Source organism: Lethenteron reissneri, chromosome 39 (assembly GCF_015708825.2).
Source record: "Lethenteron reissneri isolate LAM-NWPU_2019-01 chromosome 39, ASM1570882v1, whole genome shotgun sequence".
In the NCBI taxonomy this organism is placed as follows: Eukaryota; Metazoa; Chordata; class Hyperoartia; order Petromyzontiformes; family Petromyzontidae; genus Lethenteron; species Lethenteron reissneri.
In genome coordinates, this window is record NC_083817.1 from 1,510,582 (window position 1) to 1,526,761 (window position 16,180).

Genomic DNA, 16,180 nt, shown 5'->3' on the forward strand with positions numbered 1-16,180 from the left:
AGCACCTATGAAGGCCGGCACCGCACACGAGGGGGTGGGTGGCCAGCACCACGCCAGACCACCTTTGTCTCCCCAGTGGCGATGTTTACACACCGCACCAGGTACTCATTTCAGACTGAGTCGACCTAGGGGAAGCCCAGAATCGGTTCAAATAATCGTCACCGGTGTTGGCCGTGAGCGGGAATCGAACTCGGGTCGCCGGGTTCATAGCGCAGCGTAGCGCTAACCGCTGCACCACCGCTCCCCACATCACCAATCACACCAACATACATCATGCTAATACCACTGCCACCATAATCACACCATCGCCACTCTTACTACTACAACCATACTTTTTATTTAAACAATTTCCTATCCACTGCTGGATGAAGGCGCCCCACGGCACAACGCCGCTCGCTGTCCTGCGACACCACGAGGCGTCTTCCTCCTGCGACACCACGAGGCGTCTTCCTCCTGCGACACCACGAGGCGTCTCCCTCCTGCACGCGAGATGATCTCTGTCGCGTCTCGGCGGGGCTCAGCGTCTGGCGCCTTGAGGACAGTCCCTGCGTTGGCTGTTGTTGCACCATCAGTGTCATCAATCGACACGACCCCCCCCCCCCCCATTAGCGATGCGCTGTTCTTTACGGTCATCGCGACGTCTCGGATTTGTGTTCGGCACTTGATCCGTGTGCTCCCGTGTCTCTCGGTGTCATCCAAGCACGATCCTCCTCTAATCCAACCCCCCTCTTTAAATACTTTACACCACCGCGCCTTTCACTTCGCCGCTCCTTTCAAACCTGACCTCGTTAAAACAGAAGAAGAAAGATGCCCAAAATAATTCCAAAAAAAAACGCTTTCTTGTGGAAATTGAACCTCTGCACATCACGTTTCAGCACTTGCATTGTAACTCTATATCCCTACCATCAATGCGAAGTGCGAATTTTTCATGTTGCACATCTTAACTTTGTGGCAGCTGATATAAATAACTTCTTTGATGTTTTTTTTTCTCTCGTAGCAATCATTCGTGATTACACCGATAGGGTTACATTCGTTGCACGCGAGCGTTTCCCCCTCGAGGGCCACTGCGCACACGCGAAACGTCAAGGGCGTTGGCACGGGTGGCGAGGTGGTGATGACACTCGTGCCCCACGGCAAGAGAGCCCTGGGTTCGAATCCCAAACGAGGGCCGCCTCTCCACCGTGGAGTTTTGTGCGATCTCTCTCCTCCTGTTCAGCATGGGATTCTAGCGGGATCACGAGTTTCCTCCCGTAGCAAAACAATCACAAAAAACCCAATTCTAGATTTGAAGCTTTCGTGACTGCAAGGATTCATACTCTTTGGTTTTTTCGGTAAAGTCACGTAGGTAAAAAATAAAATAAACGAAATTAAAACAACTCAATTAAATCACGACGTTTCGGGCGCAACACAAGCGTCCTTCTTCAGGTGGGGACATCGTAGCGAAAGCACACCGCTGAAGTGTGGCAGACACGCTGCGGTGTCTCCACCTGGAGAAGGACGCTTGTGTTGAGCCCGAAACGTCGTGATTTAATTTAGTTGTTCTCATTTAGTTTATTTTATTTTTTACCTACGTGACTTTACCGAAAAAACCAAAGAGTATTGAACTCCTATTGGCCAAAACACCCCAATGCTGAAAAATTACACTGCAAATTGCTTAAATATGATTACACACAGCAATACTGTATGTATGATGAACTTCTTTCGCACTGTACATAGCCAACCGTGCTAATCGTAAGTGCGGGGGCAGGACAATAAACTAAACACAAAAAGCAGCTGCAAAGAAATGAGTTTGTCAATCTAGATGATTTAAAAGTGCATAACTCCAGTGGCTTCCTAATGTCGGACGGAAGAGCGTTCCAGACGGCCGCAAAAGCGCATCTGAAAGCGCGCGATACAGTGACCGTCTTTGTTCGATGGTTATCCAAAAGCGAGCGTGAGTGGAGTTTGCGTGAGAATGAGCGGAGTTTGCGTGAGAATGAGTGGAATTTGCGTGAGAATTAGTGGAATTTGCATGAGAATGAGTGGGATTTGCGTGAGAATGAGTGGAATTTGCGTAAGAATGAGTGGAATTTGCGTGAGGATGAGTGGAATTTGCGTGAGAATGAGCGGAGTTTGCGTGAGAATTAGTGGAATTTGCGTGAGAATTAGTGGAATTTGCATGAGAATGAGTGGGATTTGCGTGAGAATGAGTGGAATTTGCGTAAGAATGAGTGGAATTTGCGTGAGGATGAGTGGAATTTGCGTGAGAATGAGCGGAGTTTGCGTGAGAATTAGTGGAATTTGCGTGAGAATTAGTGGAATTTGCATGAGAATGAGTGGGATTTGCGTGAGAATGAGTAGAATTTGCGTAAGAATGAGTGGAATTTGCGTGAGGATGAGTGGAATTTGCGTGAGAATGAGCGGAGTTTGCGTGAGAATTAGTGGAATTTGCGTGAGAATTAGTGGAATTTGCATGAGAATGAGTGGGATTTGCGTGAGAATGAGTGGAATTTGCGTAAGAATGAGTGGAATTTGCGTGAGGATGAGTGGAGTTTGCGTGAGAATGAGTGAAATTTGCGTGAGAATTAACGGAATTTGTCCCCTTATGGGAAAAAAATCTTCCTGAAAAAGTATTGAGAATGAGTGAGGCATTTGAGTAAACAAACCATAGTAATAATAATTCATAATAAAAAAATATACGCGTGACATTTATAAAATATGTGATATATTTTTGTAACAAAATTTAAAAAATACAGAGTAATTCCACGAGTCTGGTTCAGTGTTTCCTTCCCACCCTGCACGCAGCAGCAGCACTGATACAGCAGACATGTGACTCGTGATACATGAACCTGACACCAAGAAAGGAGATGGAATCGAGCCTCTCGAGAAAGAATAGAAATTGGTGACTTCTGATGAATTATGCATACGATGGCACGTGGACCTGGTAACCAGAGGCTTCTGCTCCTTGTGCAATGCTCATTTCGCAAAGACTGCAGACAGAAACGCAGGGGGATGCATCAAGTGGCTTTGAGTTATTCGTGTTTTTGTCCGTGTGTTTTTATTTTTTAAACCATTTCTGACCATGAGCTGGGACGTGAATTCAAAAGGAGTTCTGCTCTTAAGCTGTGCTCTGTTGCTAAAATGCCTCGACCCTGGCAAGGCAGGAAAAGGTGACGAATACATTCATGGAGCCTGCCGAAGCGGGTTGCATCGCAGGCTAAGCTGCGTGTGTGTGTGTGTTAAATGCACGGTGTGCCTACCGTGCCATTTTAAAATGGATACAAATTTTAGAATGGTGCATTGGGAGTAGAGTATAGCCCAGATGCTCCATAAAAGTAAAAAAAACACCACGGGTGATAAATTCGTTGAAGGAAGTGTAGACATACCGAGTGATCTTCCAGATTCTCGACAACTACCGTCGAAATCAGACAGCTGAGAATGAGGGGGGTAAAGAGATACAAGGCGAAACTCCTCTTATCCGTCATCTTATCATCCACCAATCCTCTTATCCGCCAGGGACATTGAGTTCGCGATTCTTCCGTTATTTGCAGATGCTCAAAAAGCGACAGAAACGAGGAACAGATCTGTTTTTAAAGCCACTTCAATCGCAGCTGCGTTGGAACATATTTGTTTATGAGAGGGATGAGGCTATATTTATTTATTTAAATCTATTTTTTGAATCTCATCCGGCTTCTCATGGCTGATTGTGAGCGCAGCGTGAGGTTTCCGTGAGGCCCCAGGCCCAGCCCACCGCTCACCTCACCGCCACGGCCTGCGACGAGGTGAGTGCTGCGTAAATGATTAATTTATCGATTATAATCGATAGGAGCCACATCAGAGATAGTGTATGCAGTTTCCAGTCCCTCCCCTCCCTCCCTCTCTCTCTCTTATCGGACACGTGTGACGTGGTCCAGTGACATAGAAACTGCAGTTAAGGTCACTCGGCTAACATATCATCGTACATCAGCGCGATTTAGGCAACTGTGGATGAGAGGAGTTTCTCTGTCAGTTTAAAACGAAGACTTTCGCGACTAATATCATTCATAATACTGATTTTTTGGGGGGGGGGTTAACGCGATATAACCCAAAAAACCCCTGTGCTATGGAGTTGCTCTGTGTTAGGGTAAATATTCGATCGAATGAAAGAATGCGTAGCAAGTGCAGATGGTATGTACAGCGATAAGACACGGGTAGTGATATGGAACGGACGACAGCGCGATGCGGTACTGAGAGAGAACGGTAGGGGAGGCACAGCTATTTTCGGCTGTGGGATTTGATCGTTTACGGGAAAATTGTTTAGTTTCCGACATACGAAAAATTCGGGTTACGGATATTTCCCGGGAACCTTACCCTTCCGTAAGCCGGGGACTGCCTGTACTGAGAGAGAAAAAATTCGGGGTCAGTGTCCAGTTCCATTAAACACCTCGTACTGCCTGTATATAACAATCCAAGGGAAATTGCCACTCGGGGTATTTTCTGTAAACGAAGGCACGGAAGCTTAGACTGCAAAGAGAGGATGGAGTCAATGGTGAGGGCAGCTAGGAGGAATGGGTTCTGGGCAGCACAAAAATGCTCTCACCACCAGTGAGTCGATATTGAGTGTAGGCCTGCCTGATTCCTGGTGTGGAGTGCACGAGTGAGAGGATTGGTGGAGACAGGGTGGGCGTCAGAGATCATCAAAGAGATCAAAGGGACGAGCTTGGGAGAGCATCAGAAGCCATCGTGTGGCACGCTTGCAGGTTGAGAGATGCGAGGATTGGGAAGACGCCTGAAGACCCTCAGCGGCATCCTGCGTCCTCTGGAGGAGGGAGTCTGTGAATCCCGTGCGGGGGCCACGTCCAGCTGACTGCAAGCTCAGCGCACGTGGCCGAGGGTTTCAGCAGCGCCGTGGGAAGGCGCTCCGCAGGTGGCCAAAGCCAGGGCCTTGTTTCGTTTATAAGACGTGAAAATAAACACGACAGGTATAAGGAATCCTTTGAGGCGTACCACTTTGTTGGAGACTTGAATGGATGTGAATGGACTAGAGGGTAGCGGTTTGCCTGTTGACACGTTGTGGGGATTCTGCGGATGAGGAAGGGAAGTAAAAAGCCATCATCATCATGATCATTATTAATAGATGAATACGGTTGAACGATTAGTAGATTCAGAAGATGCAGAGACAGTCACTGCTCAGAACAACGAAGTCGAACGTGACGACCACTGGTGTCAAAAGCAAACAGTTTGGTCCAGAAGAATGATCAGAGCATGACAGCGAAGACAGGAGGTCACTGTCCCCGCAGACACACGGTGCAGAAGAGGGAAGGGTTGTAAGGCCGAGGAGTGGTGGGTGGTTTGAAACATCCTGAATTGGGCCATGCTGGACCGGGTGTGCCACTGCGACCGTGACCCCACCCACCCAGAGCCCTCGTTGCTGGTGCCACAACAGCACCGTTGAAGAGTAACGTGAACAAGGTTGCGAGTCACTGGACCCACGAGCAACTTTGTTACTCGTCGTCACGACAGCCCTCGATAAAAGCTGCGCGATCGTTACAGACGGCAATCCCGCCGGAGTCCTCAATCTCCGCGACCCTTTGACCTGCGACTCCACGGTCCTTGAAAACTCCCATTTTCCGCCTCCCTATTCTTCCAACTATCCACAATCGTCTACGGGTTTTTTTTCCCCATCCCCGCTTTGCGAGTTTTGTAGATAAGAGGAGCGCGTCGGAAAATTCATCCGATATTTCGCAAACAGCAAAAATAAATTCCGGCGGACGTCCGTGTCCGTGACGTTCGTCGTCCCGCATCGCCGCAGACGAGGCGAGTTTCCGCTCTGCTTGTTTCACGCAACGGGATGATCAGAACGAGCGCTCCGGTCGGAACGCGACAAAACTCAGCGGCGTCGCTCGATCTCTCCCGTGCCGCCCCCCCCCCCCCCCCCACGGTGCGCAGTGAAATGCGGCGGCGTGCTGTCGTCACGCTCGGGCCACGTGCGCAGCCCGCGCCACCCTGCGCCGTACCCGGCGCTCGCCGACTGCCTCTGGCTGCTGGTGGCCCCGGCGGGAGCGCGCCTCACGCTCGCGTTCTCCGCCTTCTCGCTGGAGCCGCACCCGGCGTGCGCGTACGACGCGCTCACGCTCTGGGACGGGCAGCCCGGCACGGCGGGCGCGCTGTGGGGCCGCTACTGCGGGGAACGCGGCCGCAACGGCAGCGAGGAGGCGCCACGGCCACCGGGGGTCATCCCGCCAGCCGTTCTCATCTCGTCCGGCCACGTCGTGGGCCTGCAGTTCCACTCGGACAAACACGTGTCGCGTCCGGGATTCCTCATCGCCTTCGACACTGGTGCGTGGGGCTCAGCGGTGGTGGCACTAAGGCCGGTTGTGACCTCTGATCAAGAGATTCGGTTCTCAAGGAATATTTCCCCGAGCTCCACAGACCTCATCGGACCCGACAGCGGAGGTTGGGTCCCAGAAATATTTTCAGGAAGTCAGCCCTGGAAAGTTCCCGCTGCCAATTAAGCCCTTGATGATAATGTGAGCAAATTGATGAACTCGTTTGAGTTTGTGGTCCAAGGTGAAGGCTAGTGTGCGCAAAACCTATGGAATGGTGATATCACTTCACGCCCCGTACTCCTGGCGCTACCCAGACTAAACTCTGCCACGTTTCCAAGATATGACTGAGGTTGCACACATTCATATTGATTTGGTTGTAGGCAGATTACAAAAGTATATGTAAAATATACGTTTTTAAATACCCTGTGAAGTGATCAGTTATCATCTCAAGACTTGGGTCATAGTTCACAATATGCACTGATTGAAAACTTTCTTCAAGCACATTGTGGTTGATAAAACTCAAGTTTCCTAAATATTCCATCAATTTCTTCATGACTGCGCTATCGGTATCATGGCACGAGACGACGTGTCTATTCCCGCCTCTCGTCCAGTAGAAAGGCCCGAGAAAGCGGACACCGTAGAGCTACATCTGAGAGCCATTGAATGCCACAGAGCAGAGGGCAGCACTTTCCCACCAGCCTGGATATGAGCGGAGTGTTTGCCGCATGGGCAGCAATTCATTCTCAGTGCTGGAATTTATTCAATTTAACGTGGTACAAACATTTTTCAAACGGGGGGTGGCTGAGATCTCGTATTTGTTTACTTTTTATTGCTGAAGACATTTCTAGCCTGTTCCTCCTCTAGAGGACTGCGGGGGGCCTCTGTCGGGACCTTCCGGGAGCTTCGCGAGCCCTGCATACCCCAGCCACTACCCCAACGGCGCCGACTGCGTCTGGGCGCTTGGCCACTCGGCGGCATCCGTCACCGGCGCGACGAACTGGACGGAGATCGGCGCCGCGCGCCCGGAGGAGGCAGCCTTCGCGGCCACGACCACCCTCGCGTTCCGTGACCTGCTGCTGGAGGGGGGCGAGGGCTGTGGCTTCGACTACGTGGCTGTGTACGCAGGCGGCGAGGAAGCCGGCGGTGACGGTAGCGAACGATATTTCAATGTTTGTGAAGGTTTTCGGGGGGCGGGGGGGGTGTTACCATTTGTATCTCACAACCGTGCTGTGGGCATCGTGTTTTGATGCCTACAGCACACTTGCGACTCGTGCAAATAGTTCCCCTTGAAACCTGTTGGGCTCCCCAAACCAAAGAATAATTGTATGCAATCCAGCCTAGCTTCTGGGACACGAAGTAACCGAATGGGCTCTTCACTGATCCATTTGGGAATGATTTTCAAAGGAATATCATCCGTGTCAAAATGAGCATCAAAGATCCAAAGTTAATCCTTTTGTTGTATTTTTGGAGGAGACCTCTGGCAGGCTGCCACTGCTCGTCCCACCGAGCTCCTCGGCCGATATTGTGGCGTCCTCAGCGGGACGGATCTCCCGACGTTCGTGTCGCCTCCTGGGCGTCGCCTGCTCGTGGTGTTCCACTCCGACTACAACATCGGCGCTCGAGGCTTCTTGGCCGAGTACCACACAGGTCGGCGAACACGCACAGGGGCAGAGCACAATTACAAGCTGACTAAGCAACGGAAACTTTCCAAGAACATTGCTCGAGCAGAGTTTGTATGGAGTCTGTCTGTAATGTTCTGACCCTTGGTCCGCATGTGCTTCCTCCAGGTTCTCCAGTTTCCTCCCGCAGATAAAATAAAGGAGCACAACGTAACCGCTATTGGCCAAACGTCCCAAAGCTAAAAAAAACATTTCCCACAAAGTAACCAATCTGGGAATAGACACGTCAGAAACACAGCACGCCCCACCACCGCCACCAACTGCGAAGACCTGGCAGGACCCTCCTGACAAAAGAGAGAGACGCGAGACTTCGGGGGGAGACTTTTTCTCGTATAAACAAAAAATCGTCGTCTTACGCACTAACTCCCGTGACGCGGCCGCGTGCAGACGAGTGCCAGCGCACGCTGACGGCGCTGCAGGGCGCCGTGCGCAGTCCGCGCTACCCGGGCCCCTACCCCGGCGGGGCGAGCTGCCGCTGGCTGCTGGCCGTGCCGCCGCCCCTCCGCCTCCGCCTCTCCTTCCGCGACTTCCAGCTCGAGGAGAGCGACGAGCGGGGCCACTGTGGGTGGGTAAGGCCCCGGCAGGACTTGTGGGGTTTTCTCCTGAAGTCACGTACGGGTTAATCGCGCGTCAACACCTCTCTGTGTCGCGAGTGGTCGGGTGGATTTTGTTTATTTTTATCGTGGTTTTACGAGCACATTCCCAGCTCATTGTGGGGTTTTTTTTTTCTTCCAAGCAAGCACTTTGAGGAATGAACTTGAATGTTTACTAAAATGCTATCACAATAGCTGAAAGTGGTACTGCATTCTACTTCCCTGAACTAAATGCTTCAAATAGTTTAAAAAGCAGAACACTCTCCACAAGTTAACTAATCATTTAGGATCAACGCGACCACAGTGTCCGTAGTTTTGGAACAGAAGATCGCAACATGTGGCCCAAAACCCAGGTCTGAGTGATAGGTGTTTTTCTTTAATTTATCAATGAACTGTCGCAGTGCAGTGCAACCATTCGTGTTAGAGAACTGCCCGTGGAAGTGGGTTGCACAGAGTTACCTCCGCGACCCCTTCAGGTGACCTCTGGTGCACACGATTGAGTCAAAACGAAGTGCACAACCCAGTTTATCACGATGTGGGTTTACTTTTTATGCAGTCATTGGTGGCATGGCTGGAACCATCAACTCTCTACACTGGAGAACTCTGTTTAATCGCAGCTACCTGTCTGTATAAACAATAAGAACAACAACAACAATGCATAACAGGTCATGAGAAAGTAAGCATTGCTGTGGGCAAGTGCCCAATTGTTTTAGATGCCATCAGCAAGATCCTTGAACACAACCGCCACCTGGCAGACCTATTCCACCGGCACGTTAGAACAGAAATCACGAACGTGTGGTGCACACTCGAAACGCAGAGATGATGGCAACATGTATTTTGAGCATCTGTGACACGCAACAATACTGCACAGTGTAGATATATTACTGAGCGAGACAACACCACGGCTCCATCATCCGTTTGGCTGATGTGCATACCTAGAAACTCGAGTATTAACAATTCATCCCTGTCAACCCCTAATCAGTGCCCTACCTTATTACAGACCAATCCAGACCTTATTGGTCACCCCGTGCCCCTGATAAAGCTCAACGTTCATCCTACAAAGTCCCATTACAAGGGAGAAACACAACTACACAAAACATGTTTTGCCCGTATTGAACAACGGCTGTACGCCGTATGGACCTTCAAACTCAATTTCCCTGTACAGGGACACGGAGTAAAGCGTATGGGGTTGACAGCTGTGACATTTCCCAATTGAACGTTCACATGTATCCATTCCCCATTTCACTTGAGCTTTAAACTAATAAAGTCGATCAGAACTGTAAATTCGCAGAACGTCCCCCTATAATCTGCACGTCCCTTTGGATCGCTCGAGATATACATTCTTAAATACTGCACAACGTATCCCAGCACAGTACACCCAACCCACTGTGAAGACCAACACAAAGATACGTGAGGCATGGTTACAGACGCTTCCAGTGTTAATTAAACGAACTCGGTTAACTCAGTCGCTTTATATTCTAAGCCAGTCCGGTTCAACGCGGCACACACGCACACCGCTCACTGCAAACTCTCAATGCGTGAAGTTACCATTGAACACCTGCGTTCAAACTCACCCGCCACGCATTTGGCTAGCAGAAGGTTTCGTTTGTTTGTTGGAACCTGTGTGGAATTAACTTAGGGAACACAAGTATGATGTCCCTTGCCTGCACAAGTCTAGACCGCCAAGCCCCGTCAGTGGGCATCAGTGGTACGGCACGCACGAGCAGACGTGGCTGTGGTGCGGGCACCCAACCCACCACCAGCACCACCAGCAACCAGCAGGTCGCGACTCGACACAGCCACCTCCTGGCCAGATGCGATATTGACCGCCCCGTTGTTGAAGCCTCCTTTGCTAATCAGGGACCCAACAACCTCACCCAACTTTGCCTTGTAAACAAATCCAACTAAACAGTATTTGCTCCAAAATAATTAATTGTGGCAGATCGATTTCGAATGTGGCACGCGTGAATCTGAAAATATGTCCTGCCGCGCGTCTTTCGATGGTCACTAAAGTCGCACGTGCCTTTTATTATCGCCCAATATTACGCCACTCAAGACAACGCGTTGCATGTACGTATGTTGAACTTCTTTCGCACCGTACGTAGACAACCGTGCTCATCGGAGGTTCATGCAGTTCTCCCCTCTTCTGCTATTCTGAGTCGAGGTGGCAGCCCTATGCGGTGGACTGGCTGTAGTTGAATATTCGTCTGGATTCATCTTCTTGGTTCTTTCGGTGAAGTGACATAGAATGGAAATAATAAAATAATAAACATAAAACATAATAAAATATGTTCTATTTTTAGAATGTAAATAATAAAATAATAAAAATAAAACATGATCAAATATGCTTTCTTTTTATTACTTTATTATTTCCATTCTACGTGACTTTACCGAAAGAACCAAGAAGATGAATCCCTGCAGTCACGAAAGCTTTAAATCGAAAAGTGTTCGTCTGGAGTCAGCTGTGACCAGATGGCGCTGTTGGTTGAATGTTCGTCTGGAGTCAGCTGTGACCAGGTGGCCTGTTGGTTGAATGTTCGTCTGGAGTCAGCTGTGACCAGGTGGCGCTGTTGGTTGAATGTTCGTCTGGAGTCAGCTGTGACCAGGTGGCGCTGTTGGTTGAATGTTCGTCTGGAGTCAGCTGTGACCAGGTGGCCTGTTGGTTGAATGTTCGTCTGGAGTCAGCTGTGACCAGGTGGCGCTGTTGGTTGAATGTTCGTCTGGAGTCAGCTGTGACCAGGTGGCGCTGTTGGTTGAATGTTCGCCTGGAGTCAGCTATGACCAGGTGGCGCTGTTCGACGGTGAGACGGAGAACGAGAACTCGTCTCTCGGACGCTTCTGCGGCTCGAGGATGCCACCGGCGACGACGTCGACCTCCAGCAAGCTGCTCGTCACGATGCACACAGACTCCTCCGAGGCCCTGCGAGGGTTTTCACTCTCCTACACGGCTGGTGAGAGCGACCGCTGGATGTGCACTTTGAGCGTTTTCTGGAAGAGGATTTTTTTTACTGCAAATGCCCCCTTCTCAAAGGAGACGGAGCAAAGCAACAGACACGCAGCAAAAGTTATTGTTGTTGATATTTAAGCAAAAATTCCCCAACTCTGAAAAATGTGGACCGCGACACTGGCGTCCACGAGATAGGTAGCCGCGTGTGGTCTGAGCTTCCCCTAGGTCGACTCAGCCTCAAATGAGTATCTGACGTATTGTGTAAACGGCAGCATGGGGAGACAAAGGCGGCCGGGCGTGGTGCTGGCCACCCACCCACCCCCCTCGTATGCCATACCGGCCTTCATAGGTGCCACTCGCTCACGGCACTTGCCCCAAACGTTTGTTGAGGCTACACGGGGGGGGGGGGATCTTTGCCTTTGCCAGTGCTGCCCATGACGGTGGCCTGCGGCGAGAGCGGCTTCACGGCGACGCTGCCCACGGAGCTGCCGGCCGGGGTCCGCCTCCTGTCCGCCCGCCTCAGGGACCCCGCCTGCTCGTCCGCTCCCTCGGGCGCCACGCTCACGATCGACGCCAACTACAGCGACTGCCGCACGACGGTGCAGGTCGTGGCGCCCGGGCCGCGTGGCCTCCCCCCCGCGTGGAATTCGTGACTTGCCTCGCTCGTCGTCGCCTCTCGTCGTCTGTCGTTGCTGTTTGCTCAGAGTGTAAATGCTCACCCCGAGCTCTCAATACTCTGATAGTGCGCTGTCTTTGAGTTGTACGCCTTTTGGTGGCATCTGGTCCAACACCAGTGGAGACTAGGCTCTAAGAAAAGCCGTCTCTGGTGTGGACCAATCAACTTCAAGGGCAGTGCATATCATTATCATCATCAGAGTTGTTTCTTTTTGTTTGCGTTTTGACTGCTTGTGTTGTGGTTATTGCAAACATGATGCCTTGTATAAAGGTGTCAGTTTTTGTACCAGTTGAAAGGGTAAAAACCTATCACTATGTTGTTGTTTGTTGTTGTTGTTGAGAAGTCAACGGTGGGATGGAGGAGCAAGGTGTCAGCTGTGATGGCTCGTAGGGCTTCATCCAGATTCCTCTCCTCGCCACTCTCGCGTTCGCTTGCATTCGTGCTCGCATGGTGTTGTTCGGCGCCGTGTCCGACGTTTCGCGCCGCGTGCTGGGAGCTTCTTTGGAAACTAAAAAGACATCACAAACTCATACGCAATTATTTGTATAGTTTAGTGAAGTGTAAATAAACCCACAATTATTTCACGATTTAAATACATTGATGTACCGTCTGAATATTTGTGTTAAATTATATTTGCTTTTGTGTAAGAATGCATTCTATTGCTCATCCACTTGAAGTGTATTCCATTGTTCTAGGCTCCCTTTAATGATACCATCTCTATATTCGACAAAGAACAATGGATGAGTGAATGCTTCATAGGCTTGCCGTGAGAACGATCATTATTATCCGAGGCCTTGGGTGCATGAAGCCAAGATCTTAACATCATCCCAGAAGAAGCCACCTTGAGAAACAAGCATTTTATTATCAGATCCACTTTTATTATTTGGTTTAACATGTAGGCTTTCGCGACCAATATTACTCATAATAAAGGTTTTTGGGTTAGATCGCATAAGTATAAATGTTTCGGTATTACCTTTGAATCTCTGCACCTTACCCAAAAACCCTTATTATGAATAATATTGGTCGCGAAAGCCTACTATAAAATTGTAGAAACTCCGCATCAAGCGTGTAAATTTATGTCTTCACTAGCATTCCTCAAAATGTGTAGAGATTCAAAGGTAATACCAACACATTTATACTCTACCCCAAAAACCTTTGCTATTAATTTTATCATTTGGATTATGAGAACGCCATTTACTACTTGTAACATTCCCCCTCCGCTTTCGTTCTCGCCACCACCGACTTCCCTTCGCAGCACCCCTCCGTGGCGGCGGACAAACTGGGCGCCCAGCAAGCCGTGCAGCACAGCAACGTGGTGAGAGTGACCCTGAGCCTGGCGGGCTCCGAGCAGGAGCAGTGGCTTCCCGTACGCTGCCTCGCTCGGCTCCGCGCCCCCGTGGAGCAGCCCCAGACGGCGGCTCCCCGCGGACCCCCAGCGCCCCCGGCCGCCCCCACGCTCGACGGCGTGAGGTCGGACGACACGAGTGGCGTGCTCTTCATCACCATCTGCGTGCTGGCGTGCGTGCTCATGTTCGCCGCTGCCATCGCCTTCTTTATCCTGTAGGCCCGCGGTGGGGCACGCGCTGTCTCAGCGCGTGATAATTATAATTAGACAAATTCAGATTTCTGTCCATTAGTTTACAGTCAGTGGTGATGTTCGGGGCTGGTGACATCAGTGGTTGCACAAGGGCGGAAAATAGAGGGGAGGGGATGGGGGTAAAGATGCACTTGAGACCGATACCCCGCCACCCTGGTGGGATTCCCAGAGGTTCGCCCTGCAACTGCGTTTCATCGATCAATAGGCCTCTTGGGATGAGACCGAGACGAATCAAAAGCTTGGCCCGCTTCGGGTAATACTGCTGGGAAAACAACAAAATCACTTGTCTGTGAGACACGCAAAACGTTGGACATCGCGCCGAACTACTCGTGGGTTCGATTCGAAACCAGACAGGAGAGTTGTGCAGCACAGCCGCGAATAACCTCTAGGCCAGTGGTTCTTGACCCGGGGTGGCACGCTGCACCCACTGTGGGTGCAGCGAGATGCCCTTTCTGGGGGTGCGAGACGTGGCCAGGTTTTTATTTAGAAGGTAAATCACCAAAACACAAATTAAGCACGGCACGTAAGTACACAACTAGTTTGTTTCATCAAACTCTTATGTATTTACTCTTTGATTTTTTCGGTAAAGTCACGTAGAAAGAAAAATAAAATAAATAATAGCAAGCGACGTTTCGATTGCAACACCTGATGATGATTGCTGATAAGGCTGCAGTGAAGGTTAAGAATCACTGACCTACCCAGCGCCGCTTTGTCTATTAAGCCCAGAGGCTGATTAGCTACAATATTGTATATTTGAAATAAAAATGACATCAAATGAATGAACATTAACGAAGTCTTAAACTCAATGTCGGTACGGTTAGTCATAATTCGAAGTTTTTGTGTTGTTGTTTAGTCACCGCTGTAGCGTCTTCAACAAAAAATAAACATCGCCCGGCAGGTGGCAACGTCACGGAATAAAACAAAAGGAGTAGTCCGTGTGAAGTGGAAAAACTTTGTTTTGGTAGGAGAAATTAATAAAATAAAGCCGCAGTGTTTGCGTGCCGTGTGTGAGAAAAACATCGACACGCGGACAATGGAGAGAGAGCCCTGCCCGCTCCGTCACGAGCCGTGAGCTCCACGAGTGGCTGTCGCAAGAGGGATGTTTGTGTTGTTGTCGTTTTATTGATTTTCTTCAAAAGCACCGCATCGCCATGGAGTTTTCTTTCTCGTCGAAACTTGTTACTTCAAATGAGGACAGAAAAAGTGCGAGGGGGCGACTTGAACCCCGGGGGTTTGTGTGTGCGGCTAACCGGGTGACCTACTGCGATCTTCTCTCATATGTGATGTTTGCAATTGCCGGCGAAACGTCAGAGTACTCGAATAGTAAATGTTGTCGTGCCTTGTTGCAGTGACAAATTGGCCACATTCTGTTTACGTGACAAACCTCACTAATTGGCTGTGTCGGGTGGTGGCGGGTTTTAACGACGCATTTATATTTACACGATCTCACCCAAACACGCCTGCTCTAGTGTGGATAATATTGGTGGCGAAAGCCTCCTGCGACTCATGCCTGTGATTGTGTGTGATGACGGTGGCGCCCAGCACACACACGACTACTCAAAGTGTTTACTTTAGGGCAGTGTTGACAAATGTGTTGAGTTTTTTGCGCAAACATTAAGTTACCGCAACTAAGCGGACTGCCTTGTCAATATAATTGTACAAGGCAAGGTTTAGTAATATGACATAGGACAACTTGTGGTGTATGGCGTGTGGGGAGTTTGGCAACAGCACTTTTAGTGAATATTTAAGAATTCATGGCCGTGCTGCCATTTCGTGGCCACCTTGCTGCCCAAGCCGGCAACACCGTGGCACTCCCAGGCCGCCTCGCATCCAAACACGAACCGGCCTCAAGCCTCTTCATCTTGTAACAATAATATTAGTACGTTTGGTAAGTCGCATCATTCTTATAATGCAAGGCTATCGTGGACGCGCTCTGCTTCACAGACACGGTGCACAGTATTCCTAGTCGTGGGTGATGGTTGCTATGTGTCATTCCAACCGAGTAATTTGAATGTAATATTTCGAATGTAGCCAATGTTTTACCATCATGCCAGCACAATGGCATATTAATTTCGAATGACTTCGGGGAATATTTTACGTCCACTGTTGGTTCTTCTTCTCCAGCACCTCCGATTAGCACAGTCGGCTACGTACGGTGGCAAAGAAGTTCAACATACATACGTACCGTGAAGCAGACGGCGCGTATTTTACAGTTAATACACTTGCAGTAATAACCAGGGCGGCCTGCTGTATTAGAACCGCGATCGTCTGCAACAAACGGCGCACGTGTTACTCGGCAGGGCCACGTCACCGCCCACATCTGACGATCTGATGATATCGTGCACGACCCCAAGGTGATGTTGATCATCGGCGATTGAATTATGAATCAACATCGATCCGC

The 16,180-nt window shown here is 49.9% G+C and overlaps 1 protein-coding gene across 1 annotated transcript; it reads left to right on the plus strand.

Annotated features, from left to right (window-relative positions):
- The first annotated feature begins 5,332 nt into the window (after window positions 1–5,332).
- On the plus strand, window positions 5,333–15,248 carry CDCP2 (CUB domain containing protein 2). The gene is made up of 8 exons (XM_061567458.1): window positions 5,333–5,360; window positions 5,908–6,297; window positions 7,152–7,436; window positions 7,758–7,934; window positions 8,354–8,531; window positions 11,335–11,510; window positions 11,933–12,111; window positions 13,438–15,248. Exons 1-8 carry the CDS (start codon window positions 5,333–5,335, stop codon window positions 13,744–13,746), a joined length of 1,722 nt encoding a protein of 573 aa, XP_061423442.1. The 3' UTR covers window positions 13,747–15,248.
- Window positions 15,249–16,180: the final 932 nt, after the last annotated feature.